At 45.9% G+C, this 25,250-nt stretch overlaps 1 protein-coding gene across 8 annotated transcripts in view; it reads right to left on the bottom strand.

Annotated features, from left to right (window-relative positions):
- The window catches only part of NAV1 (neuron navigator 1), a 409,357-nt gene that overhangs the window by 67,383 nt on the left and 316,724 nt on the right, over positions 1–25,250 (bottom strand). The window contains exon 1 of one of the 8 annotated variants that reach the window (XM_053243561.1): positions 18,912–19,135. The exons of 6 other annotated variants lie outside the window; for them this stretch is intronic. In XM_053243561.1, coding sequence (XP_053099536.1) covers positions 18,912–18,979 — 68 coding nt within the window. In that variant the 5' untranslated portion in view covers positions 18,980–19,135. Of the gene's footprint in view, positions 1–17,482; positions 17,502–18,911; positions 19,136–25,250 lie in introns of those variants that run through there. One more of the 8 variants, XM_053243563.1, reaches the window with a different exon arrangement.

Genomic DNA, 25,250 nt, shown 5'->3' with positions numbered 1-25,250 from the left:
GCTCTGATTCTTCCCCAGCAGCTGAAAGCATTCAGACTGGGGTGACATCTCATCTCTGAAGGGGCTGAAATTCATTAGGCTTGCACTAGTTACGCCTGGCCCTAAGCCATGAATATCTGTGGTTTGTGCTTAAACTCCATCTAAATTGTCTCTTTGATGCTCCTGAACATTGTAACATTGAGGGAATTTTGTTAAAGCACCACATCAAATTCTGAAGGGTAGCTTATGAGGCAGTGAAGCGAGAGGCAACAAGAGGTTTGGCAGGGTACACAGGAGAAGTACCAGAGAGGATCCCAAAGACAGAAAGGGACCATAAGCACCAAAGTGATTTTGGCAGCTCAATCTGGAACATGAATTCCTTGCCTCCCCCCACTTTCCTGCTTCCATACTTTTCTTGACCTCGCAATCACTCCAGTGAGGGGGAGTCTACCGTCTGCCTCATTACATGTCTGTGGTTTGAAGCAGTTCTGAGTAAGCCAAGCTAATCTAGCCAGCAAATCCCATGGCGGCAAGGAAAAGGAACCCTATGGAAAGAAGGGTTTGTGGGTGAGAGCAAGAGAAGGGAGGCTGCATTCCTTAAAAGAAAATTTGCTGAGAATTAATACCCTAGAAGGCAGGAATCCAGAAAAATCAGACTCCTTGCAGCAATGGGAGGTTGGTGCAGACACGGCAAACGATCAGGGTGCTTTGAAAGTCTTCCCCAGACATTCTATAAATAGTCAGCATAAACAAGCAGGTTGGGATACAAGTGGTGAAAATATCTATTCTGATGTACCAGACAAAAAATGGGGGAGGGGATGATCAAATTCGACATTATCACATAGAAAATACTGCTGTTGGGAGGATACCCATGCTCCCTCCCCCCACCCTTGGGTATCTGGGTGGTTGGAGATATCAACACAACCATCTATTGGGCTTTCACATAACTCCCATCTTCTTAACCATCAGGCCATGTGGGTGGGAAAAGCAGAAGCATCATACATTATTTAATATGACCAGGAGGATAATTCTTTCCTACACTGAGTGAATCCAGATGGCTCAGGAACTGGAAAAAGCAAGAACTTCTCGGTGACCTTAGATCTCTCCCTATGCTGATCCTGAGTGCTATTGTCATGGCAGGCCACCCACGCAAAGTCAGGACACAGTCAACTCTGATCAGGCTTGGAATTTTTGCAAGGCATCTTCCAAAAAACAAACAAAAAAGTGCTGGTTTGGTGGTGGCGAAGGTGTGACTCGATTTGTTCTGGGTTTAAATGAAGCTGAGCTTCACTACTTACTGAGCTTCACCAACTGCCCTCTTGCTACATTTTTATCCAACACATGCAACTTAAAACTGTTTTGCTCAACACTATTCAGTGTAGAATCACCAGCCAACATGACGAGCAGTAGGAACCTGTCAGGGCTGCTGCACAACTTAAAAGGCAGGTAGCAACAGGGCTGCTGTGGAATGGCTTGAAAGCACCCCTTTCTATTGCTGCCTTTTAAGTTGTGCAGCAACCCTGGCAGGCTCCTACCAGTGTTCCCTGTAACAGGAATCCCAGATGTTGACTGCACCTGCCATACTCTCCAGCTACAATAGTCTTTGGCTGGGGATTATGATAGTAGTAGCCTAATGGTGCAGTGGGGAAATGGCTTGACTAGCAAGCCAGAGGTTGCCGGTTCGAATCCCCGCTGGTATGTTTCCCAGACTGTGGGAAGCACCTATATTGGGCAGAAGTGATATAGGAAGGTGCTGAAAGGCATCACCTCATACTGCGTGGGATGAGGCAATGGTTGGAGATACCCCTCCTGTATTCTACCAAGGGCTTTGTTATTGCCAGGAGTTGAAACCGACTGGATGGCACACTTTACTTTAGTTGACAACATCTGGGAATCCTTGTTACTGGGAACACTGGTCTCTACCCTAATGAGGGCCTTTTAAATGAGGAGGTAGCAAGGTAAACACTGAGCTGTTTTTCATTTTATTTCCCCGCTTATGTTTCAAAAATGTGTGTATGGAAGTAGAAATAAAATGGCCAAGATACAGATCTTTGTAATGTATGGATCAGTTGAATTCAAAACTGAGACGTATGTCTGTTAGAGGTCCCCAGAGATTGTTTGAACTTAAGTTGTAGCAAATTACAAGACAATTTTTGCTGTTTTCCTACCTCCTACATAAAAGAATGCAGAAGATAATGGACATATGTGAACCTTTTGGTAGGGGAGCCTTCTCCCCATCAGAGAACAAGCAAGACTAGATTGGAACGATATCTTGTGGGATACAGATGTTCTCTTTTCCTGCTACCACCACTTCCTATCAAGCCTGAAAGTCATTTCACAATTCTGGGCTACAGCCCCAGTTCTCTCCCTACCCACTCCAATAAGCCCTACTCCTACATAACCTGCTCTTCTCTCAGCATGTGCAAAGCAAAAGATTTTAAGGCCCAAATTCAATGGCACGCTTCACTTTTTGAATCTTATAAAATAATGGCACTCAAAACTGGAAGAGTATTCTTTTTCAAATGGGGTTTGATAATAACATTTACTATTGATATAATATAGTTCAAGGGTTCATAGAGCTTTACACACTTAATCTTAGAAAGCTTTCAACAGTGCTGCAAGTTAGGCAGGTCTTATTAGCTCTGTATCCCAACTGTGGGAATGGAGCTGAAGAATGGTGGCTTACCTAAGGCTACCGAGTGAGCCCGTGGCTTAGGTGGATAAGAAACAGGGCTTCCTGGCTCACAGCTCAGACTCTTAGCCCCAGACGTAGAGCAGCAGACTAGCATGGGATAGCTCTGCCCTGGGGATAAAGGGGCCATCTGTTGCTTCTGCAGATTGGAGGGACTGGGCAAGTCTTGGACACACAAGGGAACTCCACACAGCACTCAATGCACTCCTTTGCACTACTGGACTGCAGCCACCAGCGGCGTGCATTTGTATGACATATAGGACTCTAAGCAACAGGAAGGCGGCATTCCCAGCTGTGGTCCTTTGGATGTTTGCAACACACTGAAGTCAGCGCCCCAGAGTCAGGCCTGTACACAGAGAAAGGGATGAGGCTATAATGTTTCCTTAAGAAGCATACAGTATTGAAGGTGGGGGGCAAAGAGGAAGGACAGGCACAAAAGGCTCATTGACAAGATCTTGTTTCTAGGCTCCAGATTTCCCCCTTCACTATATTTGCCTTTTTCGTTTCAAAACAAAGGGCAGAACCCACAGCACTGCCTGGCTTAACAGGCTGCTCCTTAATGAGGACCAACTGTGAGGGAAGTGCTGACTCAGCCTTTTGTCACCCAGCCACATTTGCTAATGTTACAGCCGCCCACTCACTGCCTCCACCTAGGTAGACTATAAAATACAACCAAACCTGGGGACAACTCCAGTAGGCGCACAGCCAAAAGAAGGAAACTCGGGAGACCTCAAAGAGCCAGCCCAGCTTCTCTTTCCTATTCCTTTCTCAGAACAAACAGGGCTGAGCCTAAACCATTCACATTCAATAAGCATTTTAGCACCACTCTTTGCAAAGAGAATGACAATATAGGCCTTTCCCAAGCTTTCCAGTGCCCCAGGCCCTCCCTACTCCTAACAGACAGAGCTGCTGATCCTGCGTTGGAAAGTCCTATTCCTAAAATGAGCCCAGATACAGAGTTGTTCGCTAGGAATGTCTCTTCAGTGTCACCAACCAGATCCCCCTCTCCTAGCTACCCTTGATACTTGCAGTGGCTACTGGATGGTCTGTATTAAGGTGACCAAAGTTGATAGCATGCCTACTATACCCATCATGATTATGTGTTGAAGAGTTCCTCTTCAACACTATTAAAGATATTGGGCCCCTGTCTTCTATTATTATTTATCCATTGGGCATCAGGAAGGAATAGCAAACAGCATTTAGAAGAAAGAAGTTGAAAGCCAATACCAAACATCCATTTATGGATGGCAATGCTTGGAGTAGTGAAGCTGGATGCCTTTTAGCAACCATCTTTCCACAGAAGTCTTAATATTTTATCCTTTGGTTCTCAGGCTGGAAAAGAACGCCTTTACTCTGATCAACCAAGCAAACTACTTCTCAAGCCTGGCTTATGCATGCAGCAGAATGAGGTGGTGAATGGACATTCCCACTTCAGGCTCCAGGAAAGCGATAGTTTTTTGAATGCTCTTCCAAATAATAAAAATTCCCTAAAAACAGAAAACTAGACCATCAGGAATAAAAGTTCTAGCCCAGCCTTTTGCCCATTGTGCTGGTTTTCTATTTGCAAGGAGGGTTTAGCATCAAGAACATTAAATGAAGTGATTCCTGCCCCCACAGCCTGAAATTCTGCAGCCCAGTCTATTATCTGCATTGTAGAACAAGCCTTAATATATAATAGGGATTCTGTGTGTGTGTGTGTGTGTGTGTGTGTGTGTGTTCATCCAACTCCTAACATCAGCCAAATAGTGTTAGTTCTTTCTCGCTCAGTTACTTTCATACAAACATGCATGCAACGCTGCCAGTTTGTCTCCATCCCAAATCACAGTAAATGATGTTGTCCTGCTTGTTGTTTCCATATAGCTCTTGGGCTGAGAACAGAGCCTCACATAAATGTGTCAGTCTTTATGATGCCACAAGATGCTTTGTTCTTTTTTGCTGCAACAAACTTAACACAATAACCCCCTGGAAGTTGTTTCAATTACTAGACAAGACTTTGAGGCACAGCCTAAGAAAGGGTTTAGTAGGCACAGGATTTTCCTAGCATCAGAATCAGAGTCCTCACTCAAATCAGTTGGCTACAGTTAACCAAGATGGAGGGAGAACTTAAATTCGGTGGGGGTGGGGGGGACATATTACTAAACTGACAGAAGATTTCCACAAAAATTGAGGTACTGAATTTGGTGTATATTATGTACACAGCATTTCCACCACCTTATCCAACACAACAATTTTTCCTCAAATGCTTGAGTGCTGATCCTAGAGTCAAAGGAAGACCTCTCCCAGTTTCCAACAGGTTCCCTGCAAGACATCTATGCACTCTTATGAGTGGGAATGTGTGCATGCAGCCGTGCAAGAGTACATGTGCCTATGTGAAAGCAATCTCCCTCTCTCTCTCTCTCACACACACACACACACACACACACACACACACACACACCCCCCTTGGAAGCAGTCAACTGGCTATTGCTGAATTAGCAGAGTAGCCCCAAGACCTAATAGCTATGCCTCAGAGGACGGATCATTGATCAAGATTTAGCTGAAAATGGTGGGGGGGGGGAATCTGTTTCCTAGGAAACGTCTAGAGTCTTAGTGAGGAAAGTCTTTAAATCAGTAGAAGAAGATGCAAAAATCACAGCCCTGGCTCCAACTCATAAGGACAGCTCTATATCAACTAGTGACCGACAGAACGTATTTCCTTTAGCACAGGGCTGCACAACTTCAGTCCTGCAGATGTTGGACTACAACTCCTATCAGCCCTGACTATTGGTCACTGTAGCTGGGAATGATGGGAGCTGTAGTCTCAAGTTGTGGAGAACTCAACAGCTGGAGGACTCAAGTTGTGCATCTTTAGAACCTAAGCCTGGGCAGCCACAGTAAGGCCCAGACAAGGTATGGCAGCAACAATTCCACAATTTAAATATGGAGCTTCCAAAGGTGGGATGGGACTGGTTTTAACGGGGCAGGAGGGGATCTCCCAAGCAAGCTTACTTCTGATTAGTATAATTTATCATCCACTTTCAATCCAATACAATTGCTAACTATCCAAGAGGGCTAATAATCCACCAAAGCACACAGACGAATCTGCTTCATCATTCCTGACAAATCTACATTCTGTTGAGGTGTAAACAAAAGTAGCAGCCCCATAGCTTTGGGAACCAGCAAATCCTGGGAACACAAGACAGTGTGTACCCTTAAAATACTGGCAATAGCCCTGTTCCTACTTGTTTACTGAAAACTAAAGAGACCAGTGCCTTTTGTAATTAACCTGTATAATTCAGTAATATTCAAAAGTATGAATTAAGTGTGGGTGGCAGTAAATGGAATAATTCCAATGGTAAGAATGATTCAGTCTCCAATTCCATGCACCACGGAGGGTGTGTCACTGCATCCTAATGTCTCCCAATCCAACATATGGTTTTCTACTCAGAAACACGATTGGTTTAAGGGAAAGAGTGTTGGGTGACATCCATTCTAACTACTTTAACTTTTGACTACTGACTCATACAACTATTTTACACCATTCTTCTTTCAAGGAACTCAAGGTGGCATATTTAGGTTTTTCACTTCACCCTCATAAAAACCCTGGGAGGCAGGTTAGGTTGAGAAACTGCAGCTTGTCCAAGGCCACCCAAATTGCCCCTTAGCTAGTTTTTAAGGGTTTGGTCACAATATGAACCAGCTGCCTAAATAATAAGAAAAACAAAACATCATTTCATACAGCAACAAACAGCAGAATGGTTATTTTCCATAAACTCCATGCGCAACATACACACAAGTTAACATTTCACGACAGCAAAAAGAGAGCCACAGCCATGGTCCAAACGTGCCCAATGTGCTTCTGGCACATCACAGATGTCTGACTAGCTCACAGACAGGAGGACTTCTGACTAGAAGTAGGGTGGGAAAGCAGGGTGGCTTGATTCAAATATCTGAGGAAAGGGGCTGATTTAAACAACAATTCCAACTTCCTAACAGCTATTTTCTGAACAAGCATGCATATTAGTTGGCTGCTGTGACAGATAAAACAAACCTGTTTGCAACAAGAGAGAGCCTTTTCCTATTCAGGAGCATAAACCTCTGGGCAGGCAGCCTACATGACTTTTGCACTACAGAATTATTTATACCTGCTTACCAAAAGAACCGTGTGATCGAAGATTTCGGTTTGATTTTGTTCATGCACATGTAAAGTCAATAAGCAAGATCACTTAAGTAACCAGATCTTTCCAGAAGGTAGGTACTGGCCACAACAGTGACTCTCTAGGACAGTTACAGTAAATATCTATTGCATATGTTTGACACAGTGTGAACAAATAATAAATATATTCCTATTGTGTCATATTTATAACAGTTGACCTAAAGAGCCACTTTTGCTTCTTGTTCATTCTTAGAAAACAAGCATGCAAGTTGTTTGATAAAAGGGCATAATTTCTTTGTTGAGATTATAAGTGTGTAGGCTTTAGATTGTTTTTGTGTTAGATACGTTCAGATACCACTATAAATACCAAGTTATTTTAACAGAAGCCACCTAATGGCGCAGCAGGAAAATGACTTGACTAGCAAGCCAGAGGTTGTCGGTTTGAATCCCCGCTGGTATGAAACACCTATATCGGGCAGCAGCAATATAGGAAAGTACTGAAAGTCATAATCTCATACGGTGCGGGAGGAGGCAATGGTAAACCCCTCCTGTATTCTACCGGAGACAACAATAGGTCGCCAGGAGTTGACACTGACTCGACGGCACACTTTTACCTTATTTTAACAGAACACTCAATAAAACTCACTTGTCTTAATATAAATAAGAATTAAAAATAATAATTTATTGTTATCCATTATGTAGGAACGGGCAATTCTGTGCCACTAAGACAACAGCCTAGCTCTCCTGAAATGCTAGATGGTGGTATACTGTTTAGGATTACTCCAGTCAATTGCTATTGGTATATAACCAGAACAACACAGTGTGTTAACTGGCACTTCTAATGTACCCTGCAGCCAGTGTTCCTTCTAATAGGGATTCCCAGATGTTGTTGACTACAACTTCCAGAATCCTCAGCTGCAATGGCTTTTGTTTGGGGGTTCTGGGAGCTCCTCTAATAGGGACTCTAATAGGTCACACTGTCTGTGGCCAACCTGGCAATGGTCAGACTTGGATAAAATAAAGTGATGGGCAAGCTTTCTAACACTTGCTTCACAATTGGCTCACAATTTCCAAGTTTTCTCAGAGAACCTCAAGCATTTTTCTCACAGTTCACTTCCAGTTTATAATGGTGGTACATTAAGGGCTCGGAGAAACCTCCCTACCAGTCTCCTCCCAAAATTCACCCTTGTGAAAGGGCAAGGCTGGTGATAGGTAGGGTTGGTGACAAACACCACATCTTTCTCAATATTTTCATGGTGTGTCCATTGACAATGGGGAGCATGGGAAATCTAGTTTCTAATGCATTCAGACTCAATCCTCCATATACACTCCATATAAGCATCCATGCTTAAAAGACAAAGACGCTGGCGCTAGCTCTCCCTGCTGTCACACCTTTTCTTGTTTACAAAGGAAAGTTTGAGAAATGGAAGGAAGGGAGAAGCAGGGAGATGGCTGGCAAGCCTATTATGAGCCAGGCCCATATTTCAGAGGGAATTTGGGTCTGTGGTTTTCCAAACTAGAGAAGACAGTTTCTGAGCCCACCCAGTTCTGAACTACATCATCACCACGTGATTGAATTGCAGGCACTTGATTTCCAACAACATTGAGCTCCTAGGAGCTAGACACTTTCACATCACCTAGAACCTGATACTAGCTCCCCTAAATCTGAGGCATCTGCCTTCCAACCCTGAAATAGGTTAGTGGGTGGGCAGGTTAATTATCTGCTCCCACTTCTCCAATGTCCTTAACAGCACATATTTTGCAAATGTGCCTTGGCCGTCTTTGAAAAAGGGTTAAGAAACTCTAATCCTTATTAAAAAGTGTCTACATGGGGGCTTAATATAGATTAAGTCCAGGCTAATTAATCCTGAGAAAAAACATCCAATCCTATCCAATCCAATGAAGAAAAATATCCTCAAGCCAAGGCCTTTCAATACTGTGTATTTTAAACAAAGCAGCAAACTCCCAGATTTGCCTAGTGCTGCCAAGAACGAAGCAGCCACACAGCCTCAAGCATCTGATTTCCCATTACTTGCCTGCTTCCATGTGGGACCCTAGGAAGACAATGGGATCCCACATGGGGATTTCCATATGGAGCAATGACAAGAGTGGAAACTGGAGGGGAGAGGCTACTAACTCTCCTCTTAAAAGGTGTGTTATGTAAGGTGCACTGGAAAGAAGTGTTCTTCATTGTAAGGCCTGGAGCCAGTGATGGCTCCCATCAACCCAAAGTTCAGCTCCCTGATGAATTGTTTAATAAGCCTGTGTGAAGCTTCAGTCAAAGCTGAATACTCTGCACAGTCCCCCTGGCACCTTGCAGAGGTGACCTTTCCCACTGATGCTTTTCCTGGCACTGGAGGGCTCCTTTAAGAGGAAACGGAGTCCCCTTGAGGCCCCACACCAGATTGGAAGGTATATACAGAATTCTGCGAAGTGTATTCACCATAAAGCTCTTAAGAGAGGGTTCAGTCTCTTTTAAAGGCATTCCCAGCCAAGAGAAACGTGCAGTATTGTGCAGAAGTCAGTACAGTTGGAAATTGCTCTCACACGGAAGAGTTGTTGTTTTTGTTTTGCCAAAGTGGACCCGGCTTAAAAAAGAGTGAAGATCACTGCTGCAAAGCAAAACCATCCGAGTGGGAGCTATTAGGTATTCCTGGAGGAAAATCAGAACAGTAGGAGTTGCAAGAAGGAAAGCTTTCTACAGGATCCAGGTACATGTAAAGCAATCCAAGTTTCCCCACTATAACTACATACATTCAATGAGGCTGTTCACACGAGTAGCCAAACCCAGGCTTGAGCAGCCCTGCCTGAGTTTGGCTGCCCATGTGACGCACTGGAATCAACGCCAATCCTGGCCTGGTGCTGCCTGCCCTGTAAGCCCAGAACTAGGTTACAGGGCACAAATGCACCCTTTACCCCAGGTACTCATTGTGTCCGCATGCTAGGGCTGCACACAGCCCAAACACACATAGAGTTGAATACCTAGAGTGCCCAATTCAGGGGGAATCCCCCAAAGCGGGGGGATTGTGGGATATCAGGAGTCTAGGTGTCCTTCCCCCGGCCTCCCTACCGCTTGCCACATTGATGCTCATCTGCAGTAGGGAGAGGCACCTACCTCCTGCTTCAAGGAAAGAGGTTGTGTACACGACCTCAATATCTCTAATCATCATCACCTCAAAACACAGAACCTTGATGTGGACTGATATACCTCCTATTATGTCAAAGAGCCAAAAAAGCTATAAACAGAAATAATAGCAGGCTATATGAATGTGGTGTGAGCATGCCACTAGCCAAGGGTCAGTGGTACATCTCCTGGGATACAAAAGCCTCCATTGCCTAGGCCTGTTCTTTCCTCTGGCTTCCATCCTTAGAGTTGCTTTCCATGCTGCTTGCTCTTCCATGAGGGGCGGGGGAGGCTACTGAGGTTGATGGAGGTGGGTTTTTTTTTAAATAATGAAACCAGTCTGTATTGAGAAGCAGAGGAACAAGGAGGAGCTGAGCTTTTAACTGAAGTGGCTGGAACAGGCTTTGAAGAGGACAAGAGGCTCTGAATGGTGCAATAATGAGTACTCCACTAATCAATGGCCATGCCAATCTTACAAGGACCCTAACCATTGAAGCCTGAAGTTAACTAAAGTGAAAAAAGGCCAAAAAAAAAAAAAACCCTCAAGGAGATAGGCTCAATAGTCAAGACAAGACAGAGTGATACAGTCTTAAAGAGCGATAACAGTGCTTAGGATATCTGTAACTTCCATTTTGTCTCTGCTCTGCCCATCCCTTTTGATCATCTTTACACATCTGATCTATGCTAACTGGGCAAAGAGGCACCTTTCAAAGTGGTGACAAATACTTCATATTAAACAGAGGAAGAGAACTGGCCATATTCAACCCTCACACAGCATCCCTCCAGTGGCTGTTGCTGGTGTCTCCCTTGTGTTTCCTTTTAGACTCTGAGCCCTTTGAGGATAGAAAAAATTATCATTATTTTTTTTCTATGTCAACCACTTCACAAACCTTTTGTTGAAAAGCGGTATATAAATAGTAGTAGTAGTAGTAGTAGTAGTAGTAGTAGTAGTAGCAGCAGCAGCAGCAGCTATTCCTGCTCTTATACCTTTACATTCGGATCCTCAACACATCTACCTGAAAGCAACTCACCCTTCTGATTTCAGTGCAACTCACATTCAAGTAGCATAAAGAGAGCCCTTTCTCACGATCAAGAACTTCCCTTCCCGCAGATGGTCCTGACTCCTGGTCTGGGCATGGAGATTGCACGCCCAGATGTGTAGCTGCCTCCTCAGGCTGCGCAGAGGGTAGGGAGCTGGGACCCCACCTCACAACACCCATAGTGCACTGAGCAAGTCCCAGCCCCAGACAATCAGAAAAATTAATATTATTATTAATTTGATTTCTATACCACCCTTCCAAAAATGGCTCAGGGCGGTTTACATAGACAAATAACAAACAAATAAGAACATTTAACCTCATGCTCCCTTAACCTCATTTTGAAGGCAAGCTCTGGAGGCAGGTTTAGGAACATAGGAAGCTGCCATATACTAAGTCAGACCATTGGTCTATCTAGCTCAGTACTGTCTTCACAAACTGGCAGCGGCTTCTCCAAGGTTTCAGGCAGGAATCTTTCTCAGCCCTACATTGGAGAAGCCAGGGAGGGAACTTGAAACCTTCTGCTCTTCCCAGAGCTGAGGGGAATATCTTGCAGTGCTCACACTTCTAGTCTCCCATGCATATGCAACCAAGGCAGACCCTACTTAGCTAAGGGGACAGGTCACATTTGCAACCACAAGACCAGCTCACCTCTCTATGCTGCCGTGCTTCCGCCAGGAGCTGTGTGGCTCCTGGCAGTTCCCATGCGCAGGCAAAACCGGTCTGGGCTTCCTTAGCCTGGTTTTGCTTGTGTGTGAGAATAGCCTCTTAGTATCACAGACTTAAGAAGTTCTCTGCCAAGCTTTGCTGATTCTCTCCAATGGCCTCCTAAGTGTTTCCTAGGTATCAAATTCATATAGAAGTACGAGAAATCTAAATCTACTTCCCTTGGGAGCAATCAACAATACCTAGAGAGGCCATTCAAGCAATTCACTGCAGAGGGCATTGGAATACCAGGCAGACAACATGGACTGTGCTTCCAACTCGCCACGTATTGGAGAGGGAACTGCTGTATTGTTTCCCTTGATCTTTCAAGCTGTTTCTTCCCCAGGAAATCACAGTAGGGTGCTGAGCAGCGACACTAAAGAGGTCAGGCAGATACAGAATAGCCTAAAGGACGCTGGGTAGGCTGGAGGGGACCTGTCAAGGGACAGGCAAAAAGAGAGGCTCAGAGAGCACAGGAGTAATTCCCATATAGAGGTTTTAGTGAACAACTTGGAACAGAATTCCTAGACTTCAAGAGAGTCTCCTCCCAAAAATGCCTGACAGAACCAAGGAACTCTGAAGCTGTCTCCAATTGTTTATTATTTTTCTAGGACTGAGAGAAGGCAAGTGAGGAACTCTGCTCTTGTGCCAGAAAACTAATGCGTTGCTTTACTTTAAACTGTATGCATATACAGAAATGGTGAAGCGTGTCCAAGTATTGGTGAACAGAATTTTACTGTTGTTTTGCATAAACAAGCCGGCACTCACATGCAAACCCAACTCATTGAACATGTGGCCATGGACAGTGATGCTAGAGTTGCCAACTTTTTCTGGCAGAGCTCCTATGCTTTTATTATTTCCATAACAAACCATGAATTCAGCAAGTGAACTTCCCCCCTCCCAATGACTGTATGTCTGGGGCAAGGTGTAGTTATGCAGCTGATAAAGGCACGAGAGAGCCAGAGCAGTGGCTACCAGAGATAACCAGGTTGAAATCTCCACTGAAGCCCAATGGGTGATTTGGGGACAATCAGCATCTCTCAACCTCTTCTACACACATGGTGGTTGTAAGGATTCAATAGAGAAAAGAATCATATACATTGCCTTGAGCCCCACAAAGAAAGGATGGGATACAAAAATGTAATAAATAAAACAGAAGATTTTCCGGGGGAGGAACTGAAAATCTTATTTGCTCAGAGACAGGACACTTCTTTGTGTCAATAAACAATGAGGCTATTCACACGAGCATGCTTAGCCCAGTTTTGCACGCTCGTGTGAACCATGGGGATCGGGCCTGATCCTGGCGGCTAAACGGTGGCAAACCCTCCTAAGTAGCCTCCCTCTTAAGTGAGGTTAAGGGAGCACTTGTGCATTTTATTGATCGTGGCTGGCACACTCGGGGGGGGGGGGGTGTCCCAACAATGCATCATGTGCTTGCGCAGTGCATTACTGGAGCTCGGGGGTGGGTGGAGCTGCTTGTCTGCAGGGAGGGTGAGCCAAACCCGCTCTCCACGCAGACCTCCATGGAGCTCTTCTCACTGATTGTGAGAAGAGTTCCAATAAGAAATCAGGTTCTTCAACAGCTATTAGCCAAAGAACAAAAAGTGAAACCTCCATGTTCAAAGGCAGTGTATCTGTGATTGCCAGAAACAGGGGACATACAGCAGAGAATGGCTGTTTCCATTATGTCTTGCTTGTGAATTTCTTCACAAGCAGGATTTCGCTCACAACAGCTACTCAGTGGGCCTTTGGTTTGATCCAACATGGAAATGCTTACATTCTTCATTAATTTGAGATGATTGAGCAGATTTCCTGTTTTGGCTTGCTCAGCAAACCTTTTGGCAGTTGAATATATAATACACAATGCTGTCTGAGTGCAGTACTGAGCTCTGAAACTCAGGCACTCCTTGCAGACAACACCCTATGAATCATTCTAGGATTGTTGTCAAGTCTTTAAAATAAAATAAAAATTGTTCTGGTAAGAACTAATCTGCCTACTTTCCTTTTACTATAATCAATTGTTAATTACTATCCTCACAAGTTAGCCCATTTCAGCCTTTACATGTCTGCCATCTTGAATTGGGGTGGATGACATCATCACAAACCATGCTGTTGAGGTGTCCCTGTGTGTCAAATCACTACAACTGTTCCAAATTTCAACCGATTAGGCAGTCAAATTCACGTGTTCGCCATCTTGAATCAGTGTGGATGACATCATAACACACTGCGCCATTGAGGTGTCCCTATGTGTCCCTCCAGCTGTAGCAAATTTGGTTAAAATTGGTTCATAAGTTAGCCCAGTTACACCTCAAATTTTCATGTGCCCACCATTTTGAATGAGGTGGATGACTTCATCACAAATTATGCTGTTGAGATGTCTTTATGTGTCCTTACAACTGTACTAATTTGGTTCATATTGGTCCAGGCATTGTGAAGATAGGGGGATGGACACACACACACACACACGGAATGCCGGGTGATCTCATCAGCTTACTTTCCTTAAGGAAAGTAGGCTAAAAACAGAACAAAACAGAATAATGTGTCTTTTTTACAATCTTCTTTTTAAAATATTAATTTTTTTTTAGATTTTGCTGTAAACCACCTTGGGATTGTTTTAATGAAAGGCAGTATATAAATTTGACAATAAATAAATAATAAATTAAAGCAGCCTAGCTAGTTCAGTACTGAGCCAAGGTCCGTAGGCCATGTTGCATGGGTGCTGTCGGTCTCTCCTTGGCTGTCCGCCTTGATGCCAAATGTACCAATGGGCTAAGCTAAACCAGGGAGAGTCTGCTTCACCCCACCCAGTGCACTCCCAGATGCCCACACCTGTCTCTGAGAAACACGCCAGTAGGTTAATTTATTGTAGACAGAATTTGGCATGTCTGGCTAAGTCTGCCTACGAGAGGCCAAGGGCCTGGGAAAAAGCACTTGTATGAGTGACTGTGCATGTCAGTTACAGCTTCTGTAACTGGTCTTGTGGTAGCAAACATGAATTGTCCCCTTTGCTAAGCAGGGTCTGCCCTGGTTTGCATTTGAATGGGAGATTACATGTGAGTATTGTAAGATATTTCCCTCAGGGGATTATTTTGGTGTAACACATGAGCACAGGACTATTGGATCAGTCATCATGAACTTTTCACCTTGTGGGTTGGCAAAAACTGGTCACTAAGCATGAGCTGAGGTTGGCAGCATGCCTGCATGTGAAGGTGTCAACAAACTGGAACAGGACGCACCTATCCCTCCCCTAATGGAGTTGAGCCCCACTGAATAGAACACTCAAAAGCAAATTGCTCTGGGGGGAGATCTTCCCTCTTGAATGATGTTTGACGGTTGAATGATGTTTGACGGTTGAATGGCTACTTCTCACCCAATTAAAATTGATGAATTGGCTAGCAAGGACTGGGGAGGAGAAGCTTGTAAGTCAACAAGAGGCATGTATCTTTCCACCTGGAAGCATTGTCATCTCTGAGATAGTAAACAAACAGAGCTCATTCAGCAAACTCTGCCACATTTGCATAGCTGGCTCTTGCCTTTGTCCAGAAGGACCCACCTAAAGTAGCAATGGACCCTGTTTTACACAGCAACTCCTTGCCCTCTGGGGTGGGATAGTCATCTGACTGAGTTAATAGTTGCTTCAGGGCACATTTTTTGATATAAATACCCCAGCCAGGCAACAGTGTCTTCAGATTCTGTTAGCTCCTGCTTGGACTCTGCCTAGATTCCCTCCAGTGGCTGTTGCTGGTGTCTACCTTATGTTTCTTTTCAGATTGTGAGCCCTTTGGGGACAGGAGACCATTTTATTTATGTATTTTTCTATGTAAACTGCTTTGTTGAAGAGCAGTATATAAATATTCATCAAAGTAGTAGTAGCAGTAGCAGTAGATTCCATCCCACAAATTTTCACAAGCGAGCTGTGGCTGCTGCTCCCTTACTCTTCATCCTCACTTCTACCCAATTCTTTGCTCCAAAGGAGGCACATTTGCCTGGTCATCGCGCAACCAACTCACCCAGGAAGGACCACTAAATGACTCTGGGCCAGTCACTTCTCTCTCAGCCTAACCTACTTTACAGGGTTGTTGTGAGGAGAAACTTAAGTATGTAGTACACCGCTCTGGGCTCCTTGGAGGAAGAGCAAGATATAAATGCAAAATAATAAATAAGAAGAACTTCATGCCTCTCCTGAAGCCTTCTTACTTGCGTCCCTTTCTGCATCCTTCCCTGCTCTCCACTCCAAGCACTTTTGACTACAAGCCTCTAACCAAGACTCTAATTTAGAACCTTCGCCAAATTATTTAATGCCTAACTAAACTCTCTTTGCCTTCTGTAACCCCCATTTTAAACCTCAATAAAGCTTTAAAACTGTACCTTCATCTCTTCATCCTTTCCAATACATCAAGACTGCTAAATTGACACTGTGTCACAACTACTCCCCCAATCTGAGCTAATTTCCCTACTTTAGCCAAAAGCCTAGCTGGAGCGCCCTAGCCAATCGCTCCAGGGCAGTTTTGGTAACAGTATCAAGTTACACCCAGTTCTTTTTTAATGCTCAGAGTCAAGGAAGTTCTTGTCACCAGAAATCCTGCCTGCACAAGAGCCTTGGTTTTCTTTCTTAAAGGAAACCTGGTCAAAGATTTCCCTTTTGTATCCAGTTTCCACTTCTTCCTGCAGACTCCCATTTCCTCATGGAAAACACATTGTAGCTATTCAGCAGATGGAGGATGGATACAATCACAATCAGAATATGGTTTCACTACCTCTCAGAAGTGAATGCAGCTACATGTACAGGCAGAAACACTGTGGATATCTGCCTGTAGGAACAGCTGACTATTCTGAGGCAGAAATTTACAACTGTGCACAGTCCATTGTCTAAAAATTATACATTTTATGCAACACATTAAAATATTTGTTTTATTCAGTACTAGTAAAAGGGCTCACAGTTTGCAGGCATTCCTTCTATACCACAGAATGCCTATGCAATCTCCTTTCACTCCATGCTAGAAGAGTTTCTTTGTTTTGAGTGTGTAATAGTGTTGCTACTGCCCCAAACCCCAAAAGAGACACATTCCAGGAGACTGAATGAGATAGATAAAGGCATCTAGTGCAAGCCTTTTCATGGTTTTTTTTTTAATTTCTTAAGCACATTTCATGGAAATCCAACACAGATAAAAATCCAGAGAACTGAAACAATATAACTTGTTTGTTTCTGCATCATTCTGTTGAAGTATGCACTTCCTGTCTGTAAAAGTACCAGAGAAAACTTCCAAAGTTCATCAGAAGGCATCATTTCCCATGCTTTTCCAATGGGAGAGTTTCCCCACATTTTCTGGGAAATTAATGAATTTTTCTGGGGGGTTTGATTTTCCTGGTAGTGTGGCAAGGTCTGGAACCTACCTGTAAAATAGTATGCTTCTATCTTTCATGGTTTGGTCTGGGAGTTTCATGTCAGTGAATGCAGCTGAAGGAGCTTCATTGGACATTTATTGCCAGGAACTGTACACACTGCTCCTGCCTCCCTGTTAGCCCAGGAATATAAAGAAAACATTTTGCAAGGTCAAGGAGGAATGCATTATAGCTTTGAAAGCTGGAGTCAAATATGCAATGTCGCTCGCACTGTAGGGGACTCTCCTTCAGAAACAGCCCGTATCCATGCAATATTGCAATGCAACCCTGGGAAGAGAGAACTGCGGAAAGGACGACCTGGGACGTTCGTTTAGCTGGGGAGAGAGCGAGGTCCTCTTGCTTTCAGCTAACCTGCGCTACGTTTGCAAACGCCTGGAGTAGCGGATGACTCCACGGATCAAACGCACCTGAATTCCTGAGGAGTGACCTCTGCACAGAGCAAAGCCAGAAGAGGCGACGACGGTTTCAGCCTCGCTGCCACATCCACCCACCCTCCCCTTGCTCCGCCCTGCACACAGGAGGAATTGCGGCTTCGTTGAAGGGAACGCCCGCGCGCCCCGCTCCCAGGAACAAGCTGCCTTCCGCGAACGAGGCTGCAACGCTCGCCTCCTTGCCATTTCCCCTAGGCACGCCACTTTGCCCTCTTCCCACAATCGAGCCGCGCGCCTCGCCATCCACGCCTCCTGCTCGCCAAAGAGACAAGGCTCGGTCGCTCCCAAGGGGAGCCTTGGCTTCTGCTCCTTGCGAGCCGGTCTCACGCGAGCATGTGCTGCTGCGTCGCTCGGCAGGGGCTGTTCCGTGCAAATTCAAACCGGCCAAGTCCCACCTATTCTTTCCCTCGTGGCCTCCGCCCCTCCCCTCCCGGAAAGATCGCATTTCGCAGGCAAGGAGATGGGGGAGAGATGCGCGCGCGCGCAAGCACGCACCCAGACAACCGTAATGCCGGGGGTATTTCAAATCAAAACACGCACGGAGAGAAGAGGAGGGACGGGAGGCGGCCAGGTGCCCAAGAGAGGGGCAAAAAAAGCCGAGCAAGCCTCGAACACTGCAACAAGCGCACGAGAAGGTCCAGTTAATCCCCCCCACCCGCGCGCGTGCTGGTGCCATCTCCCCAGACCGCGATCGATACCGGTGTGCGTGGCACGTTGTTGCAACAAGGTATATTGTTAAACACTCTCCCTCGCTCCTCGGAACCGTTAACATTTTGTTTCTCTTTCTGCTTTGACATTAAGACGGCGCAAAAGAGAGCATTTCTCCGCCAAAGAGGCATCCTAAGAAGTAAAGACCCTTCTCTTTGTAGCTCGCGTCCCACCTCACGTTTGTGTGCGAGAGAGATCGAGGGAGGATGGGTGAAAAGCCATATTTTTACCATTTAAACCCACGCCACACCCCCTTTCGATCCAGGTTTCCACATTCACACCGGTTGCCCTAGAGTAGAGGGGCTTGCATTGCACTCGTGTGCGCCCATCAAGCCCTCCCCCACGCACATCTGACGCCCAACGGACATTGTGAAAGGGCTGTGCTTCTCGCCCCACATCATTGTTTCCGCGTACACTTGCCCCCACCCGCCCAGAGCAGCCTACACCGTTCGAGAGCGTACCACGACGACGGCGCCGGCTGTGCAAGCGAGGGGTCCGTGGCGGTGCAGGGAACTGTCAGGAGACCACGCGGCTGGCGCGGACAGAGGCGCTTCTGCCCAGCCAGCACATCGGGAGCCTGACTGTCAGCCAGGAAGCGGCGGCATGGGCGAGCTGAGCTCTGCCTGCAGCCCCGATCCTTTCTACGGCAACACAAGGCTGGACCCGCCACCAAGCCCCGACGGCGTGCCTTCCTTACCTGCTGGGCCTGGCAAAATGGACCGTCCGGAGCGCCCTCCCCGACCTCTGCACTGGGGCATGGAGCATTTTCTCGAGCCGTCCCTAGAAACTCATAGCAAGCCTTGCAGCATCCGATAGCACCCCGCAAGGCGAGCTAGTCAGTCACTCAGCCTCCCCAAAAGCGGCCACATGAAGCAAGGAGGAGGGAGGAGAAGAAATTAAGCCCTCCCCTCTGTCCCTCCTTCGCTCTCCCCTCACGCTCGCTCTTCTCTCGGAGGGTTCCTGTCAGCGGCGCTTAAAGCTGCAGCGCACCATTTCCCCCCAGCGCTGACTCTTGTCCCCTCCGCTTCCTGAAGCTGCCTCTTTAACACCCACTGCAGGTACGGCAGACAAAGGGCTGTTTGGGTTTGCCTAGCCATTTCCTCCTTGCAGCAGAGGCTGCACCGCAAAGATGCATGCTACCCTAAGAAATGGAAGGGAGTCCTCCTAACCAGCAGCCACGGGGGGGGGGGTGCTGCAGCATCCTAATTGCATTAAACCTTTTGCACCCTCCTGCTATGTACCTCTTGCCCTCCACATTCATGCACCCCTGTGCTGCGTTTCTCTACAATGCCCCTAGATCAGCCTTCATGCTGGCAAGAAGCAAGCAAAATGTCTTTGTTCTTCACCAGGCTCTTTCTTCCCTGGCTGCATGGTGCATCTGTCTATTTGTGCCCTTACAATCAGGCAATCAGTGGTGCTGCTGCCAGGGTGGAAAGGGCACTGGGGAAGCATGCTAGCACGAGCAGGCGCTGGTTCTCAGCAGCCGCCTTCCATATGCTCAGCAAAGAGATTCTCGTACTTTCAAATGCAGTCCATCTCCTCCACTGCCAAAGTGTGCAAAGGAAGAAGACGCAGTCACCTCCTTCAGCTGTAATTACAGTGTGTACCTTATGCTCTTGATGATCCTCTCAGATGTAGCAGCAGGCTTCCCCCCCCCAACCCCCCCCCCCAATCCCTTTCCAATAGTCTGATGAAGTTCCGCACAAGAGAGAAAATCCATAACTCTTCCACTGGAGGGGCTTCGTACAGGCAACCATTTCTGCCCATCATAGCACTGGTGACAGAGTACTATAAACTCCTGATGGACAAGTTTGCACCATAAAGCACCACAATAGTTACAACTGTAAAGTGTTCCACTGAGTTAGTGTCAACCCCTGGAGACCACAGAGCCCTGTGGTTGTCTTTGGTAGAATACAAGGGGGGTTTACCACTGCCATCTCCTGCACAGTATGAGATGATGCCTTTCAGCATCTTCCTATATCGTTGCTGCCTGATATAGGTGTTTCCCAGAGTCTTGGGAAACATACCAGCAGGGATTCGAACCAGCAACCTATGGCTTGCTAGTCAAATCATTTCCCCACTGAGCAGGGGTTATATCCCAGGAGGCCTTGATTCTCATATTCTTTATATGAGAATAGTAGCCCATGTTGTGTGTGTGTGTTGGAAGACAGTGAGCTAGGAACTCCATTAGGTTAAATCTCACTCTAGTCAATGGGCCAAACAGTCTTAGGCAAGTCACTGTTCTTTCAAGGCGCCCTCCCAGTCTGTGATATTTCTGGCATACCTAACAGGGTTGTTAAAAAGAACAAAGATATAATGTCTGTGAAGGGGATTGGGGCCATAGCTCAGTGGAGAGCATCTGCTTCTCACACAGAAATTCCCAAATTCAATCCCTGGCATCTCCTGGTAGGGTTGGCAGAGACTCTTGCCTGAAATCTTAGAGAAGCCACTGCCAGTCAGTGTAGACAATGCTGAGTGAGACAGACCAATGGTCTGACTTGGTATAAGGCAGCTTCCTATGAAGCACAGAAATAGAGCTGCCAGGTCACCTGTACTTTTAGATGCCCTGCTGTAGCCCTGAGTTTCCCATCCTTCCCATCCCACTTGGACTCTTGGCCCATTTCTCCTTCCCCAGTTGCCATGTCCTAATGTCAGTTTTGTCAATGTGAGAGACCAAGGCAGGCTAAACCCCATAATTTATGGGAGGCACTTTCCTTGCTCTCATCCCAGGCCCATCATATCTCCTCCTTACTATCATTGCTCCATCAAATGAGGTTGAGAAAACCAACTAAAAAGCTTTATCGGCAATTTAAATGCCAAGAACAAAGCCAAGTGATACAGTATTCAGGTGTTCTTAAAACTGCAGGGTAACCATTTGTTCTGCCTCCAAAGGACAAGTTCATTAAGGAGAAGTCCCTGACAATGGACTCAAGGCCTAGACTTCAAAGATAGACAGCAATGACACCCAGGAGACACCCAAAGAGCTATGCTGTTGTTGCTTTCCCACTTTCAGCCACATGTAGAACTGAAACATTCCTTTCACATCACAGCAGACATATGGTATTTTGGGGGTGCTTTCATTATGCTCTGTCTCTTCTACACTTGTGCACAGCAGAGAGCTACACTGCTGCTTCAAAAAGTCATATATGCTGGTAGGAATAAACACAACAATTGAAGTGCTGGGGAAAATACAAGTGGACTGTGGCATACCACATAGACAATAATGTTGTATAACCTCCTTGTAGAGACTAATCAAAACATGACAATCCCATACTAAGCCTGCCTGGAAGCACCCCCACTTTTGACATCCTACTCAGTTACAAAGCTTATCAAGCAGACTTGAGCAAGTCACTCATTCTAGCCAACCTTCTACGTCTTTTAAGGGAATAATTGAGATAAGAGGTGCAAGCACACACAAGAGTTTGTTTTAGAAGGGTTAGTTACTACAAGCCCAAAGTGGTCCCAAATCATGTTCTCTTCCACTTGTGGTTTCTGTTCAAGTTTATCACTTATATTTATTTTAACTGTATACTAGATATGTTCCCCTCCCCTCCCCTTCTTCCTTGACTTCCCTCCTCTCATCAGGTATCAGAAATAAAGACTCCGGGGAGCAGGTAGGAAGGATGACCCAGCTCTCACATTCAACCCCTCCATCTCCTGTGATAATCTGGACACCTGGCACTGAAGAGCTCTCAGACATAAGTCTGCAAAGCCCCTAATATGCATACATCTGCAACACGCCTTCTAAGGTTAACCAAAAGCCTCTGTGAATGTCAGCCTGACCATTTCTCACTGACTCAATCCTGATGCTTATTCAAATGGTACCCAAAAAAACCTCTACACCCAATGCCCCATTTAAGCTTAGGTTGCTGAGTCAGAGGAGCATGATAGACTTTAGTCACACCTACATTACTCCATTTGGACTGCAGGTAAACCTGACTCAGGAACTAATAAGACTTTAGGCAGGCAGTTTCAAGCCAAGACATGCTCAGAAAAGACTGAGAAAGGAGGAATCGCTGGTGAGAGGAAACAAAGATGTCACTGAAGTTGCTGCCATCACTGGGTACCTGAGGTCAGTGAACCTGTTTGGGTCTACAGAGTTTTATATAACCCATCACAAGGGTGCTCTCCCATGCTGGCCAGTTTTTACTTGATGGTTAGGTATTTGTGATGAACTTTCCAAACTCACCTTTCTTAAGGACATCATTAAGACTGGTGGAGTGATTCCGAGATGCACAGAAGGGATGGCAAACAGAAAGCACTATTGCTATACAGGGCAGCTTTACTGAATGAGGCTGATTCCCTGAGTACATCTCTAATAGCGCTGCCAGTCAGAGCATAATAACAACTACCAAGGCAATTGACAGTCAACCCCATTGCTATTCAAGTCACACAAATGCCTCCTATCAATTTTAACGTAAACTGAATCAGGCGTACCTTCAAGTGTGCTAAGCTGGGTGATTAAAAACATAATCTAACATCCATTAAAACAGTCTTGTGAATAGGCTACCATGGTCAAATTCCCTAAACTATTTGATCTGGTAAATTTATGGACTTTTCCAGCATGTTTCAGAACTGCAGTGACTGCAATTCATGGTGGTAATCCAGAGCAGAGATTCTTACCTTTTTTGAGTGCTGGGACCAGTAACCATAACACAATAAGGCTATTCACATGCACAGCCCAGCCGGGGTTGGCTGTGTGTGTGAAGCACTGGGAGCAAGGTTGCTCCTGGTGCTGTCCCTGCACGAAGCCCCTCTTTTTAAACCCAGCATTCATTTAGTCGAAGTCAAGTGAACCTGGGATTCTGGGTGATTGCCACCAGGTTGAACAGCTTCCCGCTGGCCTACTGCTATTTCCGGCAGCGAGCCAGTGAGGAGGAAGAGCCATGCCGAGGATGGTGGCTGCTGTTACAAGAGTAGCCACCGTGCTTGTGCCCCAGGGCACCTTGCGATGCGGAGGGGGGAGTCCTCCTGCCCCCAGAGTCTCCATCCTCCTCACCATTGCTTGTGTGGGTTGGTGGTGCAGCAGAGGGGAGTACGGCAGCTGCCTGTCTACCACGGAAGGCGGGCATGCTCCTGCTTTCCCTGTGGCCTGTGCAGAAGCCCTCTGTACGTTTCACCATGGCATGGTGACACTATTTTGCTCAGACCTAGATCAAAACAAAATGCTTCAACAGCTTCCTTTGCGCTGCCATTTTTTGCTGAAATTCAAAAATGAGAGCAATCTGAAATATTAGAAGCCAATGATAAATAAATATGAATAGACTGGATGGCATCCTAATGAAGAAGCATGTGTATAAGTAGGGCGTGTATACATGCTGCAGCAGCAGCACCCTCACATAACTTCCACTGTCCCTCTGGACTTGCACAGTAACACAAGATGGCTAAGGGTCTGGACTCCCTCCCTGCACTTCAGAAATGCTTAGTAAGATCAAAAACAAGCCATGCAACGGCATGAGTGCGAAGGGGCAGGGGAAGGTAGATGAGGGGTGTTGCTGCGTGCCCACGCACCCTACTTACATGCATGCCTCATTTGTCAGCCACTATGCTTTCTTTGTCTCACAGGGTGGTATGAAGCTATTCAGGGCCTTAGCCCCCTGTGGCTGGTAATTAGCGTTACAGAGCCTATGTGCTTCCATGGCTGGCAATAATAGATGGAACTCCAAATATACACATGGTGCCTGCAGCTACCATAGCTGACAAATGGAGAGCCACAATTGCCTGAAAAGAGGTCCAGCACTGGACCACAGCCCATGTGCTTAAATGTCTCAGCTGGTCAAGCTAAATTGTGTGTTCGGTGGCATGTTTAAATATGTAGTATTTGATCCACACATGTTAACTATTTTAACACATTAGCACCCCTCCCTTTGCATTATATTTCCCCATCATACACATTAGCCCTCAGGGATTATAAAAGATCATATAAAAGAACAAAAGAACATAAATCAGCTGATTGATTTACATGTCTCTGCTATTTAATCAAGGAGCAGAAAGACATGCTATCCCAGTCATTTGCTCCGAGCTTTGCTAAAAGTCATTTGCTCTGAGCTTATACCAGCAGTCTGTATTTACAGAGTGTTCTGAGCTCTGTAGCTGAACAGAGAGGGTTAAACATAACTTTAGCAAAGCTGGAAGAACATGTCCCTGTAGACTCAGAAATAAGTAATTCCTTCCTCAAGCTTTCCTTTGCCTAGGCAGGATTTCCCCCCCTCTCCTCTCTTGTCAGTGAGACCTCAGCCTACACCTTGTTTATCCCTATGCCCAGGAAAACTACAAAACAGCAAGTGATGGGTCTGGTTCCATATTCTTCATTAACTCCATGTGTGTGTAAGTAAGTGCAGTGTGAGTTCAAGTATATATGTGAGTCTGTACACAGATGTAGAAGTGGCTGTATGTGCATGCCAGAGATGTGCAAGCAGACACAAGTGTGTGGAAACTGACTGTTAAGAAGCTGTAGATAGAGGTGATGTGACTCCACCACAGTGTCCCCGCCTGGACTGAGCAGTTCCTCATATCTCCACGGTTAGCTGTGATTGCTCATGCTGAGGCTAATTCAAATATTAGTTGAGTCTGTAACTTGGCACTCAACCAACGCCTCTCACACAGAATTGCTAGGCTGTTTTAAGCAATGAGAGTCCAACATACTGAGCAATGCAATTAGGCAGTAATGAAGGCTAAGCTGACAGACCCAGGAGTAAGGCACCACAGAAAGGCCACCACTCACTCCAAAGGAATCCCCATGCATGGTGTGATTAAAAGGGTGATCAATTATTCACTCTTCCTGTGTGCTGCTCCGCACCACTCCTCCCCTGAGCCCACCGCCTGCCTTGTAAATCAGCTAGCCTGAAGAAGCCCATCTTCCCCACCCCTTCTTTGAGTCCACTGCCTGCCTTATAAATCAGCTAGCTGGAAGCTTATGCTTTCCCTCCTTTCTTCAGTTCTCTGGCCAGCATTTGGGAGAGTTACAGCAAAAGACTCTTAAATCAGATCAGACGGAGCACTGACCTTCTCCCGACTTCTGAAGCTGCCACTCCCC

The sequence above is a fragment of the Hemicordylus capensis genome, chromosome 4 (assembly GCF_027244095.1).
Source record: "Hemicordylus capensis ecotype Gifberg chromosome 4, rHemCap1.1.pri, whole genome shotgun sequence".
Lineage (NCBI taxonomy): Eukaryota > Metazoa > Chordata > Lepidosauria > Squamata > Cordylidae > Hemicordylus > Hemicordylus capensis.
This window is presented reverse-complemented; position numbering and strand designations above follow the sequence as displayed.